The 23,199-nt window shown below is 38.6% G+C and overlaps 1 protein-coding gene across 1 annotated transcript in view; it reads right to left on the reverse strand.

Moving 5' to 3' along the window:
- LHCGR (luteinizing hormone/choriogonadotropin receptor) overlaps window positions 1–20,717 on the reverse strand; it is a 78,977-nt gene extending 58,260 nt beyond the window's left edge. Inside the window, exon 1 of the mRNA XM_044660659.1 lies at window positions 20,554–20,717. Within this exon, the coding sequence (XP_044516594.1) occupies window positions 20,554–20,717 (164 nt within the window). The remainder of the gene's footprint in view (window positions 1–20,553) is intronic.
- Window positions 20,718–23,199: the final 2,482 nt, after the last annotated feature.

Here is a 23,199-nt window from a genome sequence, read left to right on the forward strand (position 1 = left end):
AGAGTGCCATGGTGGTATAGGGCTGTGTTGGCACAGCTATGGCATGTGTGCCAGAGCATAGTGGAGGGGGCTGCTCCCTTCCTCCTCTCCATGTGCACCTGAAGACATTTCTCACATGTCCTGCCCCTCTGCCCAGCAGTCCAGTGGGAGCACTTCTTCTCTCCTCTGTCTGGGGTAAGAAGGGAGACTCACATGTGGCATGAGGGTTGCTGTTTGGGCACTCAGTCTCTAAGGTCTCTAAAAGTTTTGCCATCACTGGTATAGGGTATCCAGGAGGGGAAGGTAGTCAGTAGTATCAGGTATTGCCAAGAAGTCAAGAAGGAAGAGGAATCAAGAAAAGGCTTTTGGATTTGGCATTTAATGAATCATTGTTAGTCAGTGGTAGAGAGAGAGAGATAATCAAGTCCCAGCTGGAACCTTCTAGGCTCCAATTGTGTTCTTAGATTCTATTCCAGAAGCAGAAAGTCATCAAGTTTCAGTTTGGAAGAGAACTTAGAATTCATTCAATATGACTTGAGTCTAAACAAGGTAGTAGTTGAAGACATTTCAATAAGTTTACCCTCCCTCCCCTCCGACACACATTAAAGACCTGTCTAAAGCATAGTAGCAATAAAGTATTTTTATTTGCCATCCTGTAATTATTTAAAAAAAACCATCTATATTATCGATTTAAGGAAGCTAAAAAGACTCATCTATCTTTCACAGGCAATTAGTTTATTGCTATAGTTACAAACCCTGAATTTTAAAAAGAGCTCCTAAAATGAGAAAAAAAGAGAAATTGAGAAGGGATCAGAAATGCACAAAGCATTTTTGTTTAATGAATATGGTGATATGGCAGGGAGGAAACCTTCCCTTATTTTAATTCACAAGAATAAGATTTTCATATTTCATATATTTAACACTACTCAAGGATTTCTGTACTCTTTTTTTCAAAACTGCTCCGTAATAATTTGCTTATGTCTTAGAACTTAGCCAGAAAATGGCTTCCACTTTTCATATGATATGAAATTTCCACACTTTCAAGTAGACAAAACCCATTAAAGAGATGCCAACTTCTATCAAGGTGAATGTCTTTATTTGCTGGCCTTTAGCTACTTATAGTAAAGGAGAGGAGACATTAGTGCTAATCAAACAGTATTTATAAAGCACAAAACATTTACTATATACCAGTCACTGTGCTAAGCACTGAGGATATAGAGAAAAAGTAAAAAAATGAAAATCTCAATTCTCAAGGAGATGACCTGATAGAAGGAAAAAAGAACATTTGATTATATATCTATAGTAGAATAGATCAGTGAGAGCCTGAGATAAGAAGCCTCTAACTAGCTAGGTGCACCAGTAAAGACCTCCTGTCAAAGATGGTGTTTGTGTGCAATCTTGAAAAAAAGACAGGGATTCCAAGAGCTATAGGTGAGAGGGGAGAATATTTCAGGTATGGGGGACATACAAGCCTGGAGACAGGAGACAGAATATTGCACATGAGAAATGCTAAGCAGGGCAGTTTGTGTAGATTGTTTGGAGGGGCATAATGTCTAAAAATATGGGGAAACAAAGGACTGGATTGTGAAGAGCTTTAAGTGATAAATAGATGAGTTTATATTTGAGCCAATAAGTCAGGAATAACTAATTCATAGCCTGTACTACAGTTTGAGAGACAGATCTAACCCATTACCTATTTTTGTATAGTCCATGAGCTAAGAATGGTTTTAACATTTTAAAATAAAATCAGATTTTATTTTACCTAAACCTATACAATCGTCCCTCACTATATCATGGTTCACTTATCGTGGCTTCAGTGTATTGTGGGTTTAAAAAAAATCTAATTCTGTATCATGGAGTTTTTGCTGAATCCCAGGATTTTGTGGATGAATACTGTACTGTACACAATGGAAGTGCAGTATGCTGCTTGCTCAAGTGAGATAGTGCATGACATACTATTGGCTGATAGAATGAAAGACAACCAACCACACTGCTATGTTTTGTATCCTGAGTACTGATTGGCTCAGTATTTATAAGTGTGGGAAAGTTTAATAAAAGAGTGTGGAAAAGGTTTATAAGAGAGTGGGAAGGGTTTATAAAGCCTAATATATATATATATATATACATACAATAAAATAAATATAATGCTGCTACTTTGCTGATTTCTACCTATCGTGGGAGTCTCTGGAATGTAACTCCTGTAGAAGGTGAGGGATCACTGTAGTATAAGTGGTAGGGAACCACTAGCATTCATTGAGTGGGAGAGTAACTTGATCAGACCTGTAATTTAGTAAAATCATTTTGGCTGCCATGTAGAGCTTATATTGCAGTGAGGAGAGACTTTAAGCAGTGAGAAAAATTAAGAGCCTATTGCAATTATTAAGGTGATGAAAACCTGACCTACAATGGTGGATTTGTGAATAGAGAGATATTGTGGCAGTAGAAATAACCGGATTTGACAGCAGATTGGATATTTGAGAAGAGTATTAGTGAGAAGTTGAAGATGACATAGATGAGCCTAGGTGATTGGGAAGAAGATGGTTCTTTCAACAGTATCAGAGAAATCTGGAAGAGAAAAGAATAATGAATTTTCTTTTGAACATGTTGAGTCTGAGATGCCTATGGGATATTCAGCCTGCAATGTCCAATGGGCAGTTAGAGTTGCCAGATTTGAAGCCCAGCAGAGAGAGTAGGTGGGAATATATAGATTTATGACTCATCTCCACAGAGATGATAATTGAGTCATAAGAGCTCATGACATCACCAAGCAATAAAGTATAGAGAGAAAAAGAAGAGATCCCAAAACAGAATCTTGAAAGACACCTAAGGTTAGTTGTGGGGAAATATGGATTTAGATCTATTAAAGTAGCCTAAGAAAAAAGTACTCTGGCAGGGAGGAAGAGAACCAAGAGAGAGCAGTATAATATAATGAAAATCCCAAATGGAGGGAGTTTCCAGGAGAAGAGCGTGATTGACAGTGCCAAATGCTGCAGAGAAGTTAGGAAGGATGGAGATTTAGGAAAGGCCATTTGATTCAGCAATTAAGAGATCACTGGTAACTGAAGAGAGCAGTTTCAAATGCTCCAGTTACCTACAATTTTAATCTTATTTGTACCAGTTCCTTTGAATTCAGATCACAACCTCAGGGGCCTTCATAGGTAGTTTCTTGAAGTTCTTCCTGAGGAGGGGGAACAGAGAATCTCTAAAGGGTTACCACCTTGCCTATCCTCCGAGGAAGGATGAGAATACAGATGCTCTCAGGTGAAAGATCATCTGGTTACAGTAAAAAAAGAAATGAATAGTACTAATTGGTGACTCAGTATTGAAGCAGCACTTACTTGTATATCAACAGTAAAAGAACTGCCTTTTCCGTAGGGTAGGGGCTCTTAACATTTCTGAGTAGGTTTCCTGGACCTCTTTATCAGTCTGGTAAAGCTCATACACTCCTCAAAGTAATGTTTTTAAATTATTGCAGGAATAGAGGCCTGTGAACTTCAGATTCAGAGCCTCTGCCCTAAGATATGTATCTAGGACAAACATAGATTCTCCCAAGACTTGTCAAACATGACAACTACTACTCATTTTTGCTGATTAACTTGGGCACATATGATATTGCCAGAAGGAACCTATTGAACATAACTAAGGATTATGAAGTTGTGGCCAAGAAACTGAAGTCCATAGGGGCACAGGTGTTATTTTCACCACTGCTGCTGATCAAAGACTAGGGCTTCAGGAGAGAAAAACAGATTTGGGAATTGAACAGCTGGTTGGGAAGTTCACAGGCTCATAGAGATGACAGAAAACACAGAGGTTTTTAAATTCAACTTAATTTTACTGAAGCCTTGAGAGGTCAAATGACTTATCTAGAGTTATCCAATTAATAAGTAGTAGCACTAGGATTTGAACCCAGGTCTTCTCACTTCAAATCAAGATGGTATCTGAGAGCTTGATTTTGATTTCCAGAATAGCATTAAAAATAGGAATGATGAGCTTTTGGACAAAAATGGAGACCACCTAATAATGACTAGTAAAAATAGTTTGCCTAGAGTCATATAAATCTAATCAAGAACATTTTAAACTAAAAAGGAAGCAACTGGGAAAGGAAAAGTTATTTACATAGAATCCCCTAAGAAAGATACTATTGAAAGTAACAGCTACATTGTAGGAAGAATTGTAAAAAATTTATATTAAAAAATCTGAGAAGGAAATTAGCAATAAAGCTCATAATGACTTCATATAAATGTCTATTTACCTAATCACAAATAACAATATATAGCAAATACATAACATTTTATTTCAAAATACTTTACAAGTGTTATTTCCTTTTGTCTTTACAATAGCCCTGGAAGTAAGTGCTTTTGTTATCTTCATTTTCCTGATGCTGAAACCAAGGCAGGTAGCTGTTAAGTGACTTGCTTGGAAGTCACACAGGTCTTCCTGACTTTAAGTACTGCCCTTTATCTGCTTTACCCCTTAGCTACCTGGAAAAACAAATATACAAGATATGAGTAAAAAGGAATGTGAACTATTGTTACCAATGCAAGAAACAAATTTGGTCTTATAGGAATCACTAAGATTTGGAGAGACTGGAGTATGACTCTTCAAGGTAATAATTTATGCAAAAGGAACAGGACATGTAAAGGGGAGAACAGATGAGGAAATAGCATTGAATATAAAGAAATATTAAGAAATAAGAATATTAAGAAAAATAAAAAAATAGTATATGGGAAAATCTAGGAACCTTAGTGGGAAGCACAGAACAGAGCATTTGAGTAAAGTCCTGTGAAGGTAGAAAGAGAAGAGATGGTATTACCAGAATATACTATATTGTGAAGATAGGATTAACTCTCCTCTTGTCTATTTTTAGCTAATCAAATTAAGAACTTAAAGTCTCCCTGCTTACCATTAAGTATGAGAGTTTATAAGTCACTTACTAGAGTAAGTGACAACTCCAAAGGCCACTGCCCCCCACCCCCTTGGGCAGTGCTAGGCAAATTGAAAGACTGCCATTGGTTTCTGAGAAGATGGGGTGACAGGAAGTGACTGGAAGTGACATAAAAAAAGGGGTATAAAAAGAGACCAACATGGACTAGCATTCATTCCTTTCCTGGCATTTTGAGAGATTGGTTCTGGAGATTCTTTTCCTGGCTTGAAGGAAACCTTTTCCCTGGATCCTGTGTCAGCTTTCTGGGTTAGTGACTGAGATTCCTGCCTTGGCTTTGGAGGAGGCTGCATTGGTGGAACCCTGGCTGAAGACACCACCATGACTTCTGACTGAGGATTACCAGGAAATCCACATGGAGACAGAGTCTTGGTAGAGCCCTGCTGGGGCTGAGCCTGGTTTCTCAGGAGAAGGGCTGGTAGGCTTATTAGAATCTGTCTCTTTACCTACATTTTTCCACTTTCACTCTTTCCACCTCTTGTGAATAAAGCTGCTAAAAGTCATTTTTACTTAATCTATAATATTTTTAAATCAACGACCACAATATTACCTTAGGATTGTCATATTTAGCATAAAACCTAAATTTAAACTCTTACAATATACTACCTGGATGGAAGGAGTAAATAGTCGAATAGTTTGAGAAACAGAGTACAGGCTTACTGCAGAGGTATAGTATAGCATGATGAAAACTTCAGTTATTTGGACATTTGCTGGAAAATTTTCTTTGCCCAAAGCAAAGAAGCTAATCATTTTCTGGTTTTCTTTAATGATAATTTTTTGTTTTGAGAGATGAAAGAAGTAATGAGAGGAACTGCTATTCTGAGCCTTTTTACCAAAAGGAGGAATTGGAGTTACAAATATTTAATTTTACTTTACCTTTTTTTAAGAAATTTTTTTGATGAATAAAGATTTATTTTCTCTCTCTATCACATCCCCTACCCTGAAAAAAAGAATACCAAACCTTTATAACAAATATGTATAGACAAGCAAAACTATTTTTTTACATTTGCCCATGTCTCTTTCTGTTTTCTAAATCCATTACCTCTTTCTTAGAAGGTAGGTAGTATGCTTCATTGTCAGTCCTCTGGAATCATGTTTGGTTATTGCTTTGATATGAGTTCTTTAATCAAAGTATGTGTGAGTGTTTGTAGTGTTGTTGTTTTTATATAAATATTTCTGATTCTATTCACTTAATTTTGTATCAGTTCATATAAGTCTTCCCAGGTTTCTCTGAAATCATCTTTTCCAGAAATGATGGGAACTATAGGCAGTTAGGTGGCGCAATTGCTTGAACATATGGGTTGAGGTGGAATTGATTGGGGATGTAGACTTGAAACTTTAACACCAAAGAAACTATCAACAATTTGGAAATAGGTCTTGATCAATGACACATGTTAAAACCAGTGGAAATGCACATCAGCTATTGGCGGGAGAAGTCAGGGTGTGTGTGTGAAGGGGAAAATAAGAGCATGAATCATGTAACCATGTTAACTTTTCTAAAAAATAAATATTATTAAAAGAAAACCACTTTATTTTGGAATGTGTGATTGAGGAAAAGAAAGGTTTGGTCTGCTATGCACTGGATATTTTGGGGAAAATGAATGTCAAAAGTTTCTGAGCAAGGATGGGTAGGATTCTCATGGAATAAAATTCCATAGGGGATGCAAGTCCAGGAAGAAAGATAAGCTCTTAAGAATCAGATTCCAAGAGGGACCTAAGGCAAATTTATATTAGACAAGAGACATTCCCCAATCGATAAAAGGTCACAAGATACGAACAAGAAGATTTCAGAACAAATCAAATATATGAAAAAATACCCTAAATCATGATTAATTAGAAAGATACAAGTTTAAACTCTTAAAACAACTCTTAGGAACAACCTCACAACTATCAGATTAGCTAAAATGACAGAAAATGAAAATGATAAGTGTGGATGGGATATGGAAAAATATATTAATATACTGTTGGTGGAGTTGTAAACTGGTCCAACAATTCTGGAGAACAATTTGGGCCTATTCACAAAGAGCTATGAAACTGAATACTCTTTGACTTAACAATACTAGATCTGTCTCCCAAAGAGATAAAAGAAAAAGGAAAATGACCTATATGTACAAAAATATTCATAGTATCTCTTTTTGTAGTGGCAAAGAATTGGAAATTGAGAGGCTATCCATTAATAGGGGAGTGGCTAGATAAGTTGTGGTATACAATTATGATGAAATACTATTGTGCTATAAGAAATGACATACAAGATGATTTCAGAAAAGCTAGGGAAGACATATGAATTCATGGGAAATGAAGGGCACAGAACCAGGAGAACACTGTCCCCAGAAACAGCAATTGTAACAATGATCAAGTATGAAAGACTTAACTACTTTTATCAAGACAACGATCCAAGACCCATGATGAAAAATGCTTCCCTACTTCAGAGAGAGATCTAATGGGTTCTGAGCACAGATGGAAGGAAACATCCTTTTTTTTCCTATATGCTTCTTGCTCTTTTAAAAAAATATGGCTAATATGGAAATGCATTTTGCATGAATTCACATGTGTAATTGTTACTTCACTTGCCTTCTCAATGGAGAGGTGGATGGGAGGGAGAGAATTTGGAACTAAGACTTTAAAAAAAGGATGTTAAAAGTACATAGATGAAAAATAAATTTAAAAAAGAATAAGACCCTAAAAACATAGAAAAATAATTCCAATGAAGAGAAAAAATATTGTTTAGGGAATCTGGTGTGTATGCTCATTGAATTTAGATTTTAAAAAGACATGTGGAAGGTATATAAAGAGCAGGGAATAGGACAAATACCTAGCAGTCACATGGTCCTCTAAGAATAGCGTCAAGATCACTTAAACTCAGAATGAACTGAAGTTGGAAACGAATAGAGACTGAAAAGAAAACACAAAAAGATTTTTTTCTTTATTAGGAAAAAGAGGAGAATCAAAGAAAGATGACTGATTTTTATTCAGGATTAATGGAATAATGATCACTTTTGTTCATGAGAAACCTGAGCAGCTCTGCTCTCATTTTAGTTCTGGATTTTTTCCCCTGCCAATATATTCTCTTTGCACTAGAGAGGACAGAACAAAAATTGCTAAAAGAGAGGTGAAATCTCAGATAGATGACTGTAAGAGACAACTTTTATTGGCAAATTCCAATTTCCAGCCACTACATCCTGAGATGAAAGAATTTACTGTTCCTTGAATTGTTTTTGTTTAGTCATGTCCAACTCTCAATGAACTGTTTAGGGTTTTCTTGGTTAAGATATTGGAGAGGTTTGGCTTTTCCTTCTCTGGCTCATTTTATAGAAGAAGAAACTGAGGCAAACAGAATTAAATGACTTGTCTAGGGTCACATAACTTAGTAAGTATTTGAGGTTGGATTTGAACCCATGAAGATGACTTTTCCTGATTCCAAGATCAATGCTCTATCCACTATGCCATCTGGCTGCCTTGAATACAATATTTCATTTTTTAAAATCTTTATTTATTTATTTATTTATTTTTAACCCTTAACTTCTGTGTATTGACTTATAGGTAGAAGAGTGCTAAGGGTAGGCAATGGGGGTCAAGTGACTTGCCTAGGGTCACACAGCTGGGAAGTGTCTGAGGCCGTATTTGAACCTAGGACCTCCCGTCTCTAGGGCTGGCTCTCGATCCACTGAGCTACCCAGCTGCCCCCCTTGAATACAAAATTTCAAATCCTGACTGGCACCATTTTTTTGCAGGCTTTTCATTGGCTTTTCCCAATGCCTGATATGCTTTGCTTCCTCATCCAAGTGTTATTTTTTAAAATTCAATTCATATTATTCCTTCTTCAAAAAACTTCATCAGCTTACACTGGTCCATAGTGATCTCTCCCCTTAACATTTTGCATTGTAAGTGTCCATGCTCTTGAATTTTTCTCTTTTTTTAACTTATTTTTTTCCTTCTGTTATCTGTTACAAAATGGACATTTTGTAGCTCAGATTCTCTCCTTCCCTCTCTCCCCTTTCTTCTCCTCCACATGGTAAATAATTACTAGCGCTGTCATGCAGTACATTTTTCCACATTCCTCATGCTGTGAAAGAAGACATATGACACATACAAGAAAAAATTCATGATGGAAATAAAGCAAAAAAAGGAAATACTTTGATCTGCAATCATATTCCAACAGTTCCTTCTTTGTGGAGAGTCTTTTTCTTTATGAGTGCCTTGGGGTTATCTTAAAACCTTGTATTTCTAATAATAGTTTAGTCCTGGGGGCAGCTGGGTAGCTCAGTGGACTGAGAGTCAGGCCTAGAGACAGGAGGTCCTAGGTTCAAATCCGGCCTCAGATACTTCCCAGCTGTGTGACCCTGGGCAAGTCGCTTGACCCCCATTGCCCACCCTTACCACTCTTCCATTTATGAGCCAATACACAGAAGTTAAAGGTTTTAAAAAAAGAAAAAAATAGTTTAGTCCTTTATAGCTGATCATCATATAATATTTCTGTTACTATATATAGTTCTCCTGGTTCTGCTCATTTCACTTTGCATCAGTTCATATAAGTTTTTCCATTTTTTTCTGAACTCATCCTGTTTGTTTGTGACATATTCTTTATGTCAGAGCCTTTGACTTTAATTTTAGGAAAGTTTCTTTGTGAAATGGGCACAATAAGACATGCTATAGGCGTTGTAGATTATTGTGAGGGAAAGCACTTTCTGAATCTCGTAGTGATTTATAAATATTGGGAGTGAGGAATTATAATGATAGGTTAGAGAATTTGGTACCAACAAATTCATTCTTCAAGCATATCCATTGGGTGATTAATCATGTATTCTCTGGGAACATTTCTCCCCTTTCTGTATTGACCTGTTATTTATCACTTGTGTAATTATTTAACGTTTTGCATATTTATATTCTATTTCCCTAGCAAAATTGTAAAATTCATGAGGCATGGATCAATCAATCAATTAATGAACAAGAATTTGTTAAGCACTTACAATGACTGCTTCATGTCCCCCAACCATAGCACTTTGTTACTTGTTAACAAATATTTGTTGGTTGATAACTTAATAATAATGTTATAATATTAGAAATGATAATTTATATTTATATAGTGCTGTAAATATCATCATATTTTATCCTCATGACTCTGTGCCTTCTGACTGCCTCCTAACCAACCCCACCTCCTTCTTATGCCCTTTTCTCAGGGATTGATACTCTAATCAATGTTTCCTTTGCCATGGTGAAGGGCATGACCTTCTTCTACTTCCTTATTATTCAATTCAGAATCCTGTGATTCTAAGTTAGGGGCATCCTGCTTTAAAGGTCCTTTCTCTGACTTCCATCTCTGATCCCTTCTACCCCTCTATTGCAATCCCTTCCTTCTGGTATTGGTATCTCATTTTTTTCAATATTTCTATCATTCTTTCTAGATCCTCTATCCTATTACTAATGTATCAGGGGACTAACCAATGACAACTTGATCTGCAGAGCACTGGCAATGTGATCAATCTACTTGGCCAACCCACTGGGGCATCTCCTCCCAGAAAGGCATTATAGCATGTAACATTTGAAGCATGTGCAGACATTCCATAACTGATTTCAGTCATCTCATCATGTGATGAAGAGTCAGTCCTTTGACTGGACTGAGATGCATTTCTAAAGGAAAAAAAAATTTCACCAAGACTGAATCAGAACCGAGTTAGAAAGAGAGTGTGTGAGAGAGAAACACACAGAGAGAGAGACAGAGAGACAAAGCGTGAGAGAGACAGAGAGACAGACATACAGAGATACAGAGAGAGATAGAGCACGAGAGAGACAGAGACAGACAGACAGATACAGAGAGAGAGAGACAGAGACAGAGGGACAGAGAAAAAGACAGAGAGAGAGAGAGATATAGAGAGAAGAGGAGGGGAGGAGACAGACAGACAGACTGACAGACACAGAGAGCTACTGAGACACAGAAATAATTACACCCCTAAATGGGAAGAGGCTTTGGGTCCCCCTGAGGCCAACATATGGCCTATGAATCTGGGTCACTGTTCTTTGCATTTTCTCTTTCCTGATTTGAAGTGAAAGGATATTGAAGATGTCTATGACCTTGAGAACTTTGAAAGATCAGAATAGTGGGTCACTAGAGAGCCAGAGTCTATGCCAGGTTTTGTGTCTATCTGAGACATAGAGGGACAATATCTAAAGTGACTTATTTGATACAGCATAGATTGAAGGCAGCCCAGAGGGAGCAATAGCTATTTATGCATTGGTCATGTCGCATTTAGAAGTGAACATGGTGGGGCTAATGTCTTATAGCAACTACTTTGAGTTTGAACTGACTATACCCATGGCTAGAAGTGATATGAGGGTAAATGTGCCCCTAAATGTTGGGGAGGGTGTCTGTTCTTGCTACATATTTGCAGTGAATATCCCTTTGTAAAAGATAATTGAAATTAGTAGGCTAAAATGAAACTGGCACTAATCTCTGGTGTTTAACATAGATGAGAGCCCTTTAGAATGCGGGTTTGAGCCAATGGCATTAGAGAAGAGACACCTCCAATCTCTCAGCTGGCAAAATGTGTGTATTAGTATTCTTGGACCTTTAGAAAGAAAGACTATATTAAAACCTTTCTGCTTTTTATTAAACCTGCGCCCTGCCTCTGGGAAATTACTTTGTACATAATTTGTATTTCTTGTTTCCTATCAATAGAATATTATTTCCTAGATGGCAAGGACTGTGGTTTGCCTTTGTATATTTAGCATTTAAAACAGTTATCAGCACATAGTTGGTGCTTACTAAATGCTTGTTAAATTGAATTGAATTAATGACCAGCTTTATTTTTTCCCACCTTCTTCTCTCCTTAACACTCAGTCTGAGGGGCTGGCATAGAGAGAAGGAGCTCAAATGAAAACTTGTTGAATTGTAGTAGAGGTGGGACAGCTTACCCTGAGACTGTCCTGCTTCCCTATATCCACCGACTTCCTTCCTCTCCCCTATTTTTCCCCTCCCCAATGAAAGGGCAACTTCACCAGGTTACTTCAGGAGTACAATTGCCTGGGGATGAATTTTCCCACTGGGCAAGTTCCCTGTATCAATACAGAAGGCACAGCACTACTAACAGCTGTTGTGGCCACATAATTAACCACTAACTCTATTCTCAGTGACAGGCACAAACTCTTAGTCATTAGTAAAGCTGTCAAAAGTTGGAAGAAGACCTCCTTTCTCCTCTTCCTTCCTGCGATTTTCCTGGGTAGCTAAGTAACAACCTCTCACTAATCCCTGTGAAACAGAAGAAACATAAAGTCAAGAAAAGAAAACTTTCCACCCTTAGCTTTTCCTGAAAGTAGCTGGGAGTCACCTTGGAGCAAGTGGGAAAGAATGCTGGTTTGTGTGTTAGCTCTGCCTGTGTAATCTTGAGTAACTCACTGGACCTCTCTGAGACCCAAGTGCTTCCTCAACTGTAGCTTCAACAGGGCTAATCATACACTGCCTAAAAATATCGAGGTTAGCCTCCCCCCTTTCCGCCCTCCATCTCCTCATATTTACCAAAGAACAGCTCCTTAAAGACCTCCCTTGGCACCTTTAAAAGGGAGAGAATAGGATAGTCAGCAAAGCTGATTCTTCACCTCTGGGGAGCCAATCAGGCAGCAGGGGCTCATGTAAGCTCCTTGTTTAAAAAGAACTCAGCCAATCAAAACCCTTTTGTATTTAGTTGATTGGGTTGACTGTCAGCCATGACATTTTTTTCTAGCGTACCTAAGAAAGTATAGATAATTTCCACACTATAATGTGAACAAAGACATTCCATCAAGATCTCTTACATAATAGCTTTCTCAAGTCATTTATGCAAAAACTAAATTAAAAAAAAAGCCTGAGAAGAAAATGGTAAATACATCCAAGCACACTCAAAAAGAGCCATTTAAAGCCTAATTTTTAAAGAAACAAAACAACCATTCCAAGCCCAGTCTCCTGCAAATCAGAGCTCTTCCAGTAATAATATGACATGACAAGAATAACTCTGGTAAATAGACCTATATGTTGAATTCTCCCTGGGGAACATCTGCATCAACTGTAATGATTTCTCAAAAGTATTTTTCAGGAGCAGAGAATATCATTATGTTGTCACATCAGTGACACTGCAGATATGCTTCAGGACGCTCCTTCATTACATGCCTCTGTTTCCAGATACTTAAAACTTTTGGAGAGCTGGATTTGGAAAGTTAGCTGCAACTTAGTGCTTCACAAGTTATTAATGAGTTTGAAGATGAATTTGGAGAGAAATTATCATCATGCATCCAGTTCTTAAAGGTAATTACCTTTTTAAAAAAGTTAAATTTGATACCATAATATCTCAGTCTATGTTTTCCGGGTCACTGTTATCTAATTGGCTGGTAAAAAAAAACTGGACAATGGAGATAGAAGATGGTTTGCTTCTGACCTTTGCAAGGAGTGTAATTCAATATTCCATATACAATATAAATTTGATTTAAAGGTATTTAAAAACATTTATTTGTTTGTTACATTAAAGTACCCAGTTAATTCCCTCCCTCTCTCCCTTTCCCTCATTAGAGAAGGCATCATTTGACTCCCTCCAACATATATATATATATAGCAATCTTACTAATGTCCTTCTATGTCTTACTATGTCCTACTTTATATTTTAATTCATCCAGAAAAAGAGCTGAGCTCCTATAGCATCCATGACACTGGGGTGGGAACTGATGAAGCTATAAAGAATAAAACATGGCCCTCACCCTCAGGGAGTTTATAGTCCTGGAAAATTTGTTTTCATGGCCAAGACCAACACTAATCTTACCTATTAATTATATATTATCAGGGCAGCTAGGCAGCATATGGATAGAGCATAAAGCTTAAAGTCAGAAGGATCTGGGTTCAGATGTGACTTCAGATACTTCTTCCTAATTGTGTAATCCTGGACAAGTCACTTAATCCTGTTACCTAGCCACTTTTCTGATTTAGAATTAATACCAAGATATAAAATAAGGCTTTCAAAAATTATAATATTAGGATATGACTGTATGACTATCTTCGAAGGCTCACTTCAGATCCCTATTCTTCCCTCTTATCCCACTGCTAATCTCCCCTTTCTCTTAATCTGTACAGCACTTTGTATGTAAAACATTTTGTAAATCCTTAAGCACTATGCAATTACCAACAGTTATTATTATTATTTGTCCCATTCATATGGCCTTTGGCACATATTCCTTTGAGAAATAGCATGGCATCACTGAATATAGAGTTAACGCTGGGTGTTGCTGGCTCTATAATGATATCGAACAAGTCACTGAAACTCTCTGAAACTGTTTCCTCCTCTGTCAAATGAACATAACAATAGTTGCACCCACCTCACAGACCTGTGGTGAGGAAAGGACTTGATAAACCTTTAAGTGCTATAAAAATGTCATTTATTATTTTCAAAGTGGTTATTAAATATGAGTCACATATGGCCAAGGCCCACTCAAAACAATAATGTAGTGCCTCAATACAGTTAATCTTTGCAGGTCTAAAAGTCAACTGACTCTGCAGCTGTCTAGGTGGCTGTGTTGGTTTGTTGTTGAATCTTTGTAGAAGAAACCTTAATTTTGAGATATGAACGAAACACAATTGAACAAAAATCCTTGTGCAGTCAGTCACCTTGGTAGATTAGTTTTTTGAAGGTTACCATTTGTCTCTTTTCAAGGAAGGGATGGAATCTAAAGAGATAAAGTGGGGGTAGGAGCAAGGACTTAAAACAATCTGTCTTTTCCACTTTGCAATTTAGGAAAAAATAATCAGAAAGAGTGGCTATGGGACTACTAGAATGTTAGTTCAGAAAGAATCGTAGAGATGATACATAACCAGACGCTTTAATTTTATTGCTGAAGCCTCACTTTACAGGGGATCTGAAGTCCTGAATGGTTTAGTAACTTGCTTCAAGGTTACACAGCCACAAAAGTATCAGAGGTGGCCCTACAGCCTCCATCTTCTGACCTGACTCTGCACAGCATTATTGCCATTTCTCTGGGTTGACAGAGTGTTTAAAGCTGAGAAGCAACTAAGTGACTTTTGTGGTTATTGCATTTTTTATGAAAAATTTTGGGTGTCTATCTGGGGCTTTAAAATGTCCTCATAATGGCTCACAGTACAGAATCTCAGAATCTTAAAGAAGGAAGGGAGCTTTCAGAGCCCATCATGTTCCACCATCCCTTCTACAGTATCCTGGACAATCATGTGTGAGTGTGTGTGTGTGTGTGTGTGTGTGTGTGTGTGTGAGAGAGAGAGAGAGAGAGAGAGAGAGAGAGAGAGAGACAGAGAGACAGAGAGACAGAGAGACAGAGAGACAGAGAGAGAGAGACAGAGAGACAGAGAGACAGAGAGAGAGAGACAGAGAGACAGAGACAGAGAGAAAGAGACAGAGACAAAGACAAAGATAGAGGCAGAGACAGAGAGACAGAGATATGGTGGGAGAGATTCCTCCTTTCACTTGAGGTGCCCCCCATTGGACAGCTGTAAATTTTAGGAACTTTTTTCTTCCATCAAAGTTTTGCCCTTTAACAATTATTACCCACTGCTCTTGATCTGCCTTTTGGGACCAGTAGAGACTATGATCTTATTATCCTTGTCACCAGGCTCTGGACACTAGTTTAATTACTGACCTTCCAAAAATGTGGTGACCCACACCGAATGTAATCAGACATTGTTCTGACCAGAATGAAGTGTAGCAGAGCTATTATTTCTCTTCATTAGAGCACTAATCTCTTTCTCTGTTTTTTCTTTTCTTTTCTTTTTTGGTGGGGGAGGTCAGAGAGAAAAATGGGTGATGTTATTCATCTGGATCTATGATTTTATTCAGATGGAAAACTCCTATGATAGAGACTCCCTCCACTATTATAGATAGCTTGAGTCCTCTGTAGCTGGGAACTCCTCTGTAATATAGGATCTGGGAGTAGTTTGTGGTTATTAAGATTGAGTTGTGATATAGTCACAAAACTAGTAGAGGCAGTCTTTAAACTTAGGTTTTCCTGACTCTCAGACCAGCTTTCTATCCACCTGCCATGCTTTTTCTCATGCTTTTCTTAATACAATCTAAATTTTCCACTAACACTGTGATTCCTACTCAACTTGGAAGTCACTACAACGTTCTGATCCTTTTCACAATGTTTTCTTGCTGTTCTTCTCTTCTCTTGTGCTTATGAAATTGTTTTTGAACCTGTTTAAGACTATATTTATCCCTATTAAGTTTTATCTTCTTAGAATAAACTCTATTTTTGCTTTCCTCTCCCAAAAGGATTATCAAGTTCCATATGAAATAGATCCATGAGAAGTCTCATAAAAAGGTCTAACTATCTATGTGTATGGACAACTTGACCTGTGTTTTGCTTTTCTTAGACAAAAAGTGTCAGGGTGTGTTTTTTTCTTTCCCTCTGTCTCTTCCTTACCCCAGGGCTCTTTGATAGATAGCCCCATTGTCAGTTTGCCAGGAGTGTAACTAGGAAATGTAAAACAGAGTGGTGGGAGACAGAGGAGGCTAGAAAGCCAAACCTCTAGGGCTTTGAATGCTCAGCTAAAGAGTTTGGAGTTTATCTGGAAAATAATGGGGAGCCATTGAAAGTTTTTGATGAAGAGGATGAAATAGTAAGAGTTGTGTTATGGAAAGCTTAATATAGCAACCAGAAATAGGATCTGATTAGAGGAGTAAAACACAGAAAGTAGGGAGAATGGTTAGGTAGAAGATTTTTATGATATGCTAAATATAATGAAGCCTTAGAGTACAGTGGTGGCATTATGGTTTAAAAGAGGAGAACAGATTCAAGAGCTAGAATAGGATTGATTTTATGTAGGAGATAAAGAAGAGGGAAATTCTGCAGCACTTTTATAGTTTTTTATCCTGTGTTTGCATCTGTGGGAACTCTCAGCATAAAAACTTAGTTCACAGATACAGACAACAATTGCTTCTTAACTGATCTTCCTAGGAAGTTACCTGGTGGAGCTGACAATTTACATGACTTGCCAGAGATACACATGTGCTCTCTTCCATCCCCTTAGTCTATCAAGATCGTGTCCATCTTTTCAGATTGACTTCCTACCCTGAAGTCTTTTGTGATTACTCTAGCCAAAGATGAGCTTTCCTTTCTCCAAATTAATTTGTTTCTTATTGTTAGCACCATCCACCTTGGTTCTGTACTACTTTTTTGGGTCTAGATTTGTGTTTCTACTGGTGAAAAAGACTCCAGGAGAGAGTACTACCTCTACCGATTCAGATGAATAACAATTTCTAGCATTTACCTAGCACCAACTATGTGCTAGACGCTGTACTAAGTGCTTTACAAAAATCTCATTTGATCCTCACAACACCCCAGGAGGTAGGTGCTATCACCCTTATAGATAAGGAAACTAAGACAAACAGAGTTTAAGTGACTAGACCAGTGATTCCCAAAGTGGGTGCCACTGCCCCCTGGTGGGTGCTGCAGTGATCCAGGAGAGTGGTGATGGCCACAGGTGCATTTGGGGGCTGTGAATAACTGTAAGGGGACAGTGATAGTATGTGACAGTGGGCGTTAAGTAATATTTTTTCTGGAAAAGGGGCAGTAGGCCAAAAAAGTTTGGGAACTGCTGGACTAGACCAAGGCCACACAGGGAGTAAGTGTCTCAGGCTGAACTTGAACTCAGATATTTCTGTTTCTAGACACATAAGTCTATCCATTGTGCCAACTAGCTGCCAGATTTAGCAACTGCTCTGCAACTTATAGTCATAGTAAGTCTTCTGGGGGAAACTGAAGGTTGAGTGATTTGCTCAATATCATATAGCCAATATATTTCAGAGACCAAAATGGAAGTAAGGTCTTCCTGGCTTAAGATGGATCCCCAATACGTCACATATTCTATGTAGCAGTTCTTCAGTTGTTTTCTGAGTTTCTCAAACTAAAATATGTTTCCTTTTTTATTCATAGTGGCCATAATGTACTCCACCTGTTTCATCCATAGTACCCAGCAAAGGACTAGGTACAAAGAAGGTGCTCAGTTAATATAATTGAATTGAAGGTAAAAGAATAGGAAAAAATTCAGGAATGACGTCAGGAACCTGACATCATTCATTCCATTTCTGTGGAGCAGTGCATATGAGGAACCTTTTACCCTTCTAAAAATTCATTATATTGTCTTCCAATAAAGTCAAGAGTTTAATCTTCTTTCAGCAGGCACAACATGCAAAGAATAAAGTGCCATAATTATTATTAGCATTTGCCTACTAACAGATTTTTAGAAGCTGTTTCCATATCAAGTAGATCAACCTTTCTGTTGTCATAGAGACAAAGATCTTTATATAACTGTGGGCAAGGTGAGAGTTTTTTTCTTTCCCTCTAGTTGCCTGGAACTAATGAGAAAAGGAGAAATTTAAAATCAAGCCTATTATGAACTACAAGTTCGTTTCCCACCTCCCCTAATTAAAATGAACTAGAATGTGGGAGGCCATTTCATGGTATCACACTGGAGGGATCTCTGAACTCTATTTTTGTATTTCAGTTACCTAGAATTTAAATAAAATATGAAAAAGAGGACAAAAACTTGAAAGCTGCCATTTAAAAAATTTGTAAGCAGTAAGTTTATCTCAGTGATGATGAGCAATTCTGATTTGAATACTTTTTTGGCATCTATCCTTGTTAACTTTTGAAGACCCTTGATTCTGCTAAATCCTAAAGTGATTAAGACACTTAAAATTGTTATTGACATACTGTTATTTGACTGTTGTTTCTCTACTACATATACCTCCTTAGGGAAGTCCCCCTGCCTTCCCTCCAGTACCCTTCAACTCAATAATTGTTCTGCCCAGATAATGTAATTGGTATAGTGAAATGAGCCTAGGTTTGAGAATTAGGAGACTTGAACCTTGCTGCTTTTTTGTTCACTTGGATAACAATAAAAGTAGTTTACATATTCATGTTGTATGTAGACTTAACAGTACATTTTGTCATTATGAGAAATTCAGAGGTCCCAGGGATGCCACAGAGAATACTGAGTCCACAGGATATTAAAAAGCAGAATTTCTTTCTTTTCTTTCTTTTTTTTCTTCCTTTTCTTTCTTTTCTTTCTTTTCTTTCTTTCTTTTCTTTCTTTNGAATCACTTGAAAGAACAAGAGATGTTTAGCCTGGAGAAATTTCAAGAGGAAGAAATGTTAGCTGTCCTCAAGGATTTGAAGGGTTGTCACCTGGAAGAGGGATTAGACTTGTTCTGTTTGGCCCTAGAGGGCACAATTACTAGCAAAGATTGAGAATTGCAAACAGGCAGATATAGGCTTGAGTTGAAGAAAAATTTTTTTTTCTTGGGACAATTAGAGTTTACTCAAAGTGGGATGTTTTGCCTCTGGAGTGGGGTGGCTTCATTGAGCAAAGGTGGATGACCATATATTAGATATGGGGAAGAAGACATTTTTTTTAGGTTTGTCTTGAACAAGTTGACTTGTTCTTAGGCCCCTTCAAGCTTTATATTAAATTTATATATGGTTATATATGAACTGAAAGAGATAAGAGGAGTTATTCCAAAGGGAATGAGTGGGTAGAATATTTCTCCCTCTGAGGAGGATATTACTTAAAAATTAAACTTAAGACCCCCACACCACACCACACCCCCACACCCACCCACACACCTTCCCCCACTTTGGGGGGGGATGAAGGGGATGGGGCAGAGAACTAGTGTTGCATTTAATACAATTGTGCTTGCACTCCTCTAAAAATACCTCTACACAAAATCCCCTCAATAAGAACAAAGAATTTCTTTCCATGCTGAGAGTTTAAGTTAAGCTATAAAATATCTCTGGGAAAACTTTGTAGTTTGGGAGTGACTTAGATCCACATTAAGAAGCTGAATAAATGACATAGAAATCTTTTTCAGAGAGGAGACTCACATAGGAAGAGGGAAAAGAAACCACTAAGAAGCTGAAGAGAGAGACCCCACTGGGAAAGGGTGCATTAAGGGGAACTTGAATTGAAGCATGAGGGAGCTGAGAAGGACAAAGTTTATGCCACTGTCTGGCCTTGGAGAAAGTAGGTGGTACATGTGGCCCTCCTTCTCCAGGTTTTTCCATCCAAATACATCGCCCTCGGTCTACCCACCACTCCCTACCCTTTACCCTCTCCCCCTGCCAATATTTCTTTCCCAGATAGGAGGATGGGTCGAACCTGCTGTCCTGTGCAGCCCAGCTTGTGCTTACAGCCACTCGTCACTGACTGATATTCCGGCACACATAGAGAGCAAGCGAAGGGGATGGGATGAATTGGGGAGGTTTCACATCTCTTAGATTGGGAAGCGCCCTAGCTTTGGGCTTGGGCTCCCCCAAAGAGGAGAAAGTTGTGGTACAGAGTGAAACAGGGATTGGAGCTAGAAGGTCATCTAATCTAAATCTTGTCTTCATTTTACACAATAGGAAATTGAGGCTAAAGAGGCTCAGTAACTGTCTTGCCCAAAGGCCACCCAGGGAGCAAGTGGCAGAGCCAGGTCCTCCGAAATCCAATTCGTCTGTTCTCTCCGTTAGTTCACCGTGCATCTGGGAAGCAGATGGGGACCAGAGGACCAGGACAGTGCTGGCATTCCCAGCACGAGGCACGTTTCACCTCCCCTTTCTGCCTTTTCCTTTCTCTCCCCTCCCTCGGGCTGCCCGCTGAAGTTACTCACAGCCTGGTGAAGCCCGGACCAGCGTCGGGGCAGCGCAGGGCGCCGTCAGGGCTGCAACTGCAGAACTCAGGACAGCGCGCTCCCGCCTGTGGCGGTGGCCACAGCAGCAGAAGCACTGGGAGCAACCCCGGCAGCAGTGCGGTCACGGTCAGCGGCCGCCCCATTGCCCAGCTTACAGCCTTATACCCATGATCGTGGCTGCGGGAACACCGCCTCTAACTAGGACCTTCCTCTACTCCTTTCCTGGGTTCCAGGGTGCCTCCTCTTTCCCCTCCTGTGAGCCTGTATGTCTGTCCTCAGTCAGGCCTCCCTCCACCCTCCAATCCGAGGGAGGACCAGTTTCTGCCTGGGACTGGGACCCAGGCCGCTGTCCCAGCTTCATCCCTCTCAGCCCCGCCCCCCGTCGCTCCACCTCTCCTGGCCAACCCAGAGTGGTCCCAGTTATAGGAATCAGTTTAGGGTGATGGGATTAGAACCTCAGAAAGTCTGGAGGCTTGGTTTCTTGTCCTTGCCTCGACACCAGCTGGTTTTGAACCTGTTTTCTCATCTGAGGAACAGGGATAGTCATGCCTTCCAATCCAGAGGCTTTTTGTTGTTGTTGTTGTTGTTGTTGTCAAGATTATATAGAGAGTTATGGATTTGAAAGCCCTTTAAATGCACTTGGGACCTTGAATAGGAGCAAGCTCTCTCACTGACTACAAGATAGCAGTCTCATTTATCTGCTCTTCCCCTTCCTTTTCTCAAAGAAAAGAATTTCTTTCTTTCCACATTTGTGAGGGATCCTCAACCCCTGGGAATCCCAGAAAGCTGGGAAAAAGACAGACTTTGCAGCCCAGGGACTGCAGAGGTGTTTAAAAATGTTTTAAAGTAACTTCTCTTTGTGCAAGGCACAGTCTAATAGATGATTCAAGGAAACCTATATAAAAGACAAAAGAAAGTCAGGTTCCTTGCTATGAGAAACTTGAGGAGAGAGATACTGACATTGTCTTCTATTTCTTTGACTTTTTATAGTTTTTAAAGCACTTGATTCCCATGAAAAATGGCAACCAGGATAGGTATCCCCATTTTCTAGATGCAGAATTTGAGGCTCAGAGATTAAAAGTCCATAATTATGGATCTAGTAAAAGAGAGAACCACAGAGCTCTTAGTTCCTAACCTAAATCTTTGGATATTAAACCACAGAGGACCTCTTACTTCATGCAGAGATTTCTGCTTTATATCATTTGTACTGTGTATGCTGGGTCATGTAGTTCTTGTAAGGATAGAAATGCTTCTTCATACATTTGACTGTAGTTTTATGGATGTGGGTATGCTCTCCTTCCTATTATGTGCCTGGGGCCTTGGAATACAATCTTTTAAAAAAACCGATCATTTGATCATGTTATTTAATTGGTAGATTAGAGGAATTCTGTAGATATTTGCTAGGATTTTAGCAAAGTATTTGATAAAAGCATCACATATTTTTCTTGTGGAAAACAGGGAGAAGTGTGGGCTAGATGAAAGTACAATAAGATGGATTTGGACTTGGCATAATGGTCAGACCCCAAGAATAGTCACAAATGGTTTGATGTCAACTTCAAAGTATGTCTACAGTGCCATGCATCAGGCATCTGTGCTTGGGTTTATGCTATTTTGCTTTGTTATCAATGTCTTAGATAAGGTTCTATGATTTTCTTAATTTAGCATAAAATTGCCTTAGCTTTTTTTGCCTGCCACATCACTGTGAACTCATATTTAGCTTCAGTCTGCCAAAGTCCCAAGATCCTTTTCAGAGAAATTGATGTTTAGCCAATGACACCCCCTCCATCTTGTATTTGTGAAATTGACTTTTTTGAACCCAGTGGTAAGACTTGACATTAATCTCTATACAATTTCACCTTGTTACTTTTGACCCGAGGTTCCTCTCTGCTCAGACCTTTTTGAATCCTGACTGTCATCCAAAGAATTTGTTTTGTGTCATCTGCAAATTTGACAAGCATGACTTCTATGCCTTAATCCAAGTCATTGATAAAAATGGTAATGGTATAAAGTCAAGCACAGTTACCAGGGAACTTTATTGGAGACCTGTTTTCCCCAGCTGACACTGAACCTTTAAATGTCTACTCTTGGATTAGAACACTAAAATTTCTGAATGCTCTTTCTGGAATAATAAACAAGACACATTTTTTCTTCTTGTCCTTAAGACTCATCTCTAACACCACCTTCTGCAACATGCATTTCTTGATTCCCTTAGCTTCTACTAATAACCTTCTAAGGCTACTTTCTATCTCCTCACTGTGTTTCTTGAAAGTCCCTTTTTTCTTTGCCATTAAATAAACTCTTTGGGGGCAGAGACAGTTTTTGCTGAGCAAGGTTCCAACACATGGCAAGTACTTCATAAGTGCTAGTGGATTAATTGATTAAAGAATAGTATAACCATGATCTAGGACCTCCTGGCTCTGGGTTTAATCTTGGAAGCCATATCAACATTTTATTCTCTCTTTCATTTGTAATGTTCCTCTTCAAAGTTTGCTTTGGGTAATTTCAGACTATCACATTGTCTGTCCTCTAGGTTCTCTATAGACATTTGAGGTAACAAATGAATTTTTTAGGTTTTATTTTAGGTACACCTTTTATTTCACCCCACCCAAAATGCAGTAGATGAAA

Source organism: Gracilinanus agilis, chromosome 2 (genome assembly GCF_016433145.1).
Source record: "Gracilinanus agilis isolate LMUSP501 chromosome 2, AgileGrace, whole genome shotgun sequence".
NCBI classification, from domain to species: domain Eukaryota; kingdom Metazoa; phylum Chordata; class Mammalia; order Didelphimorphia; family Didelphidae; genus Gracilinanus; species Gracilinanus agilis.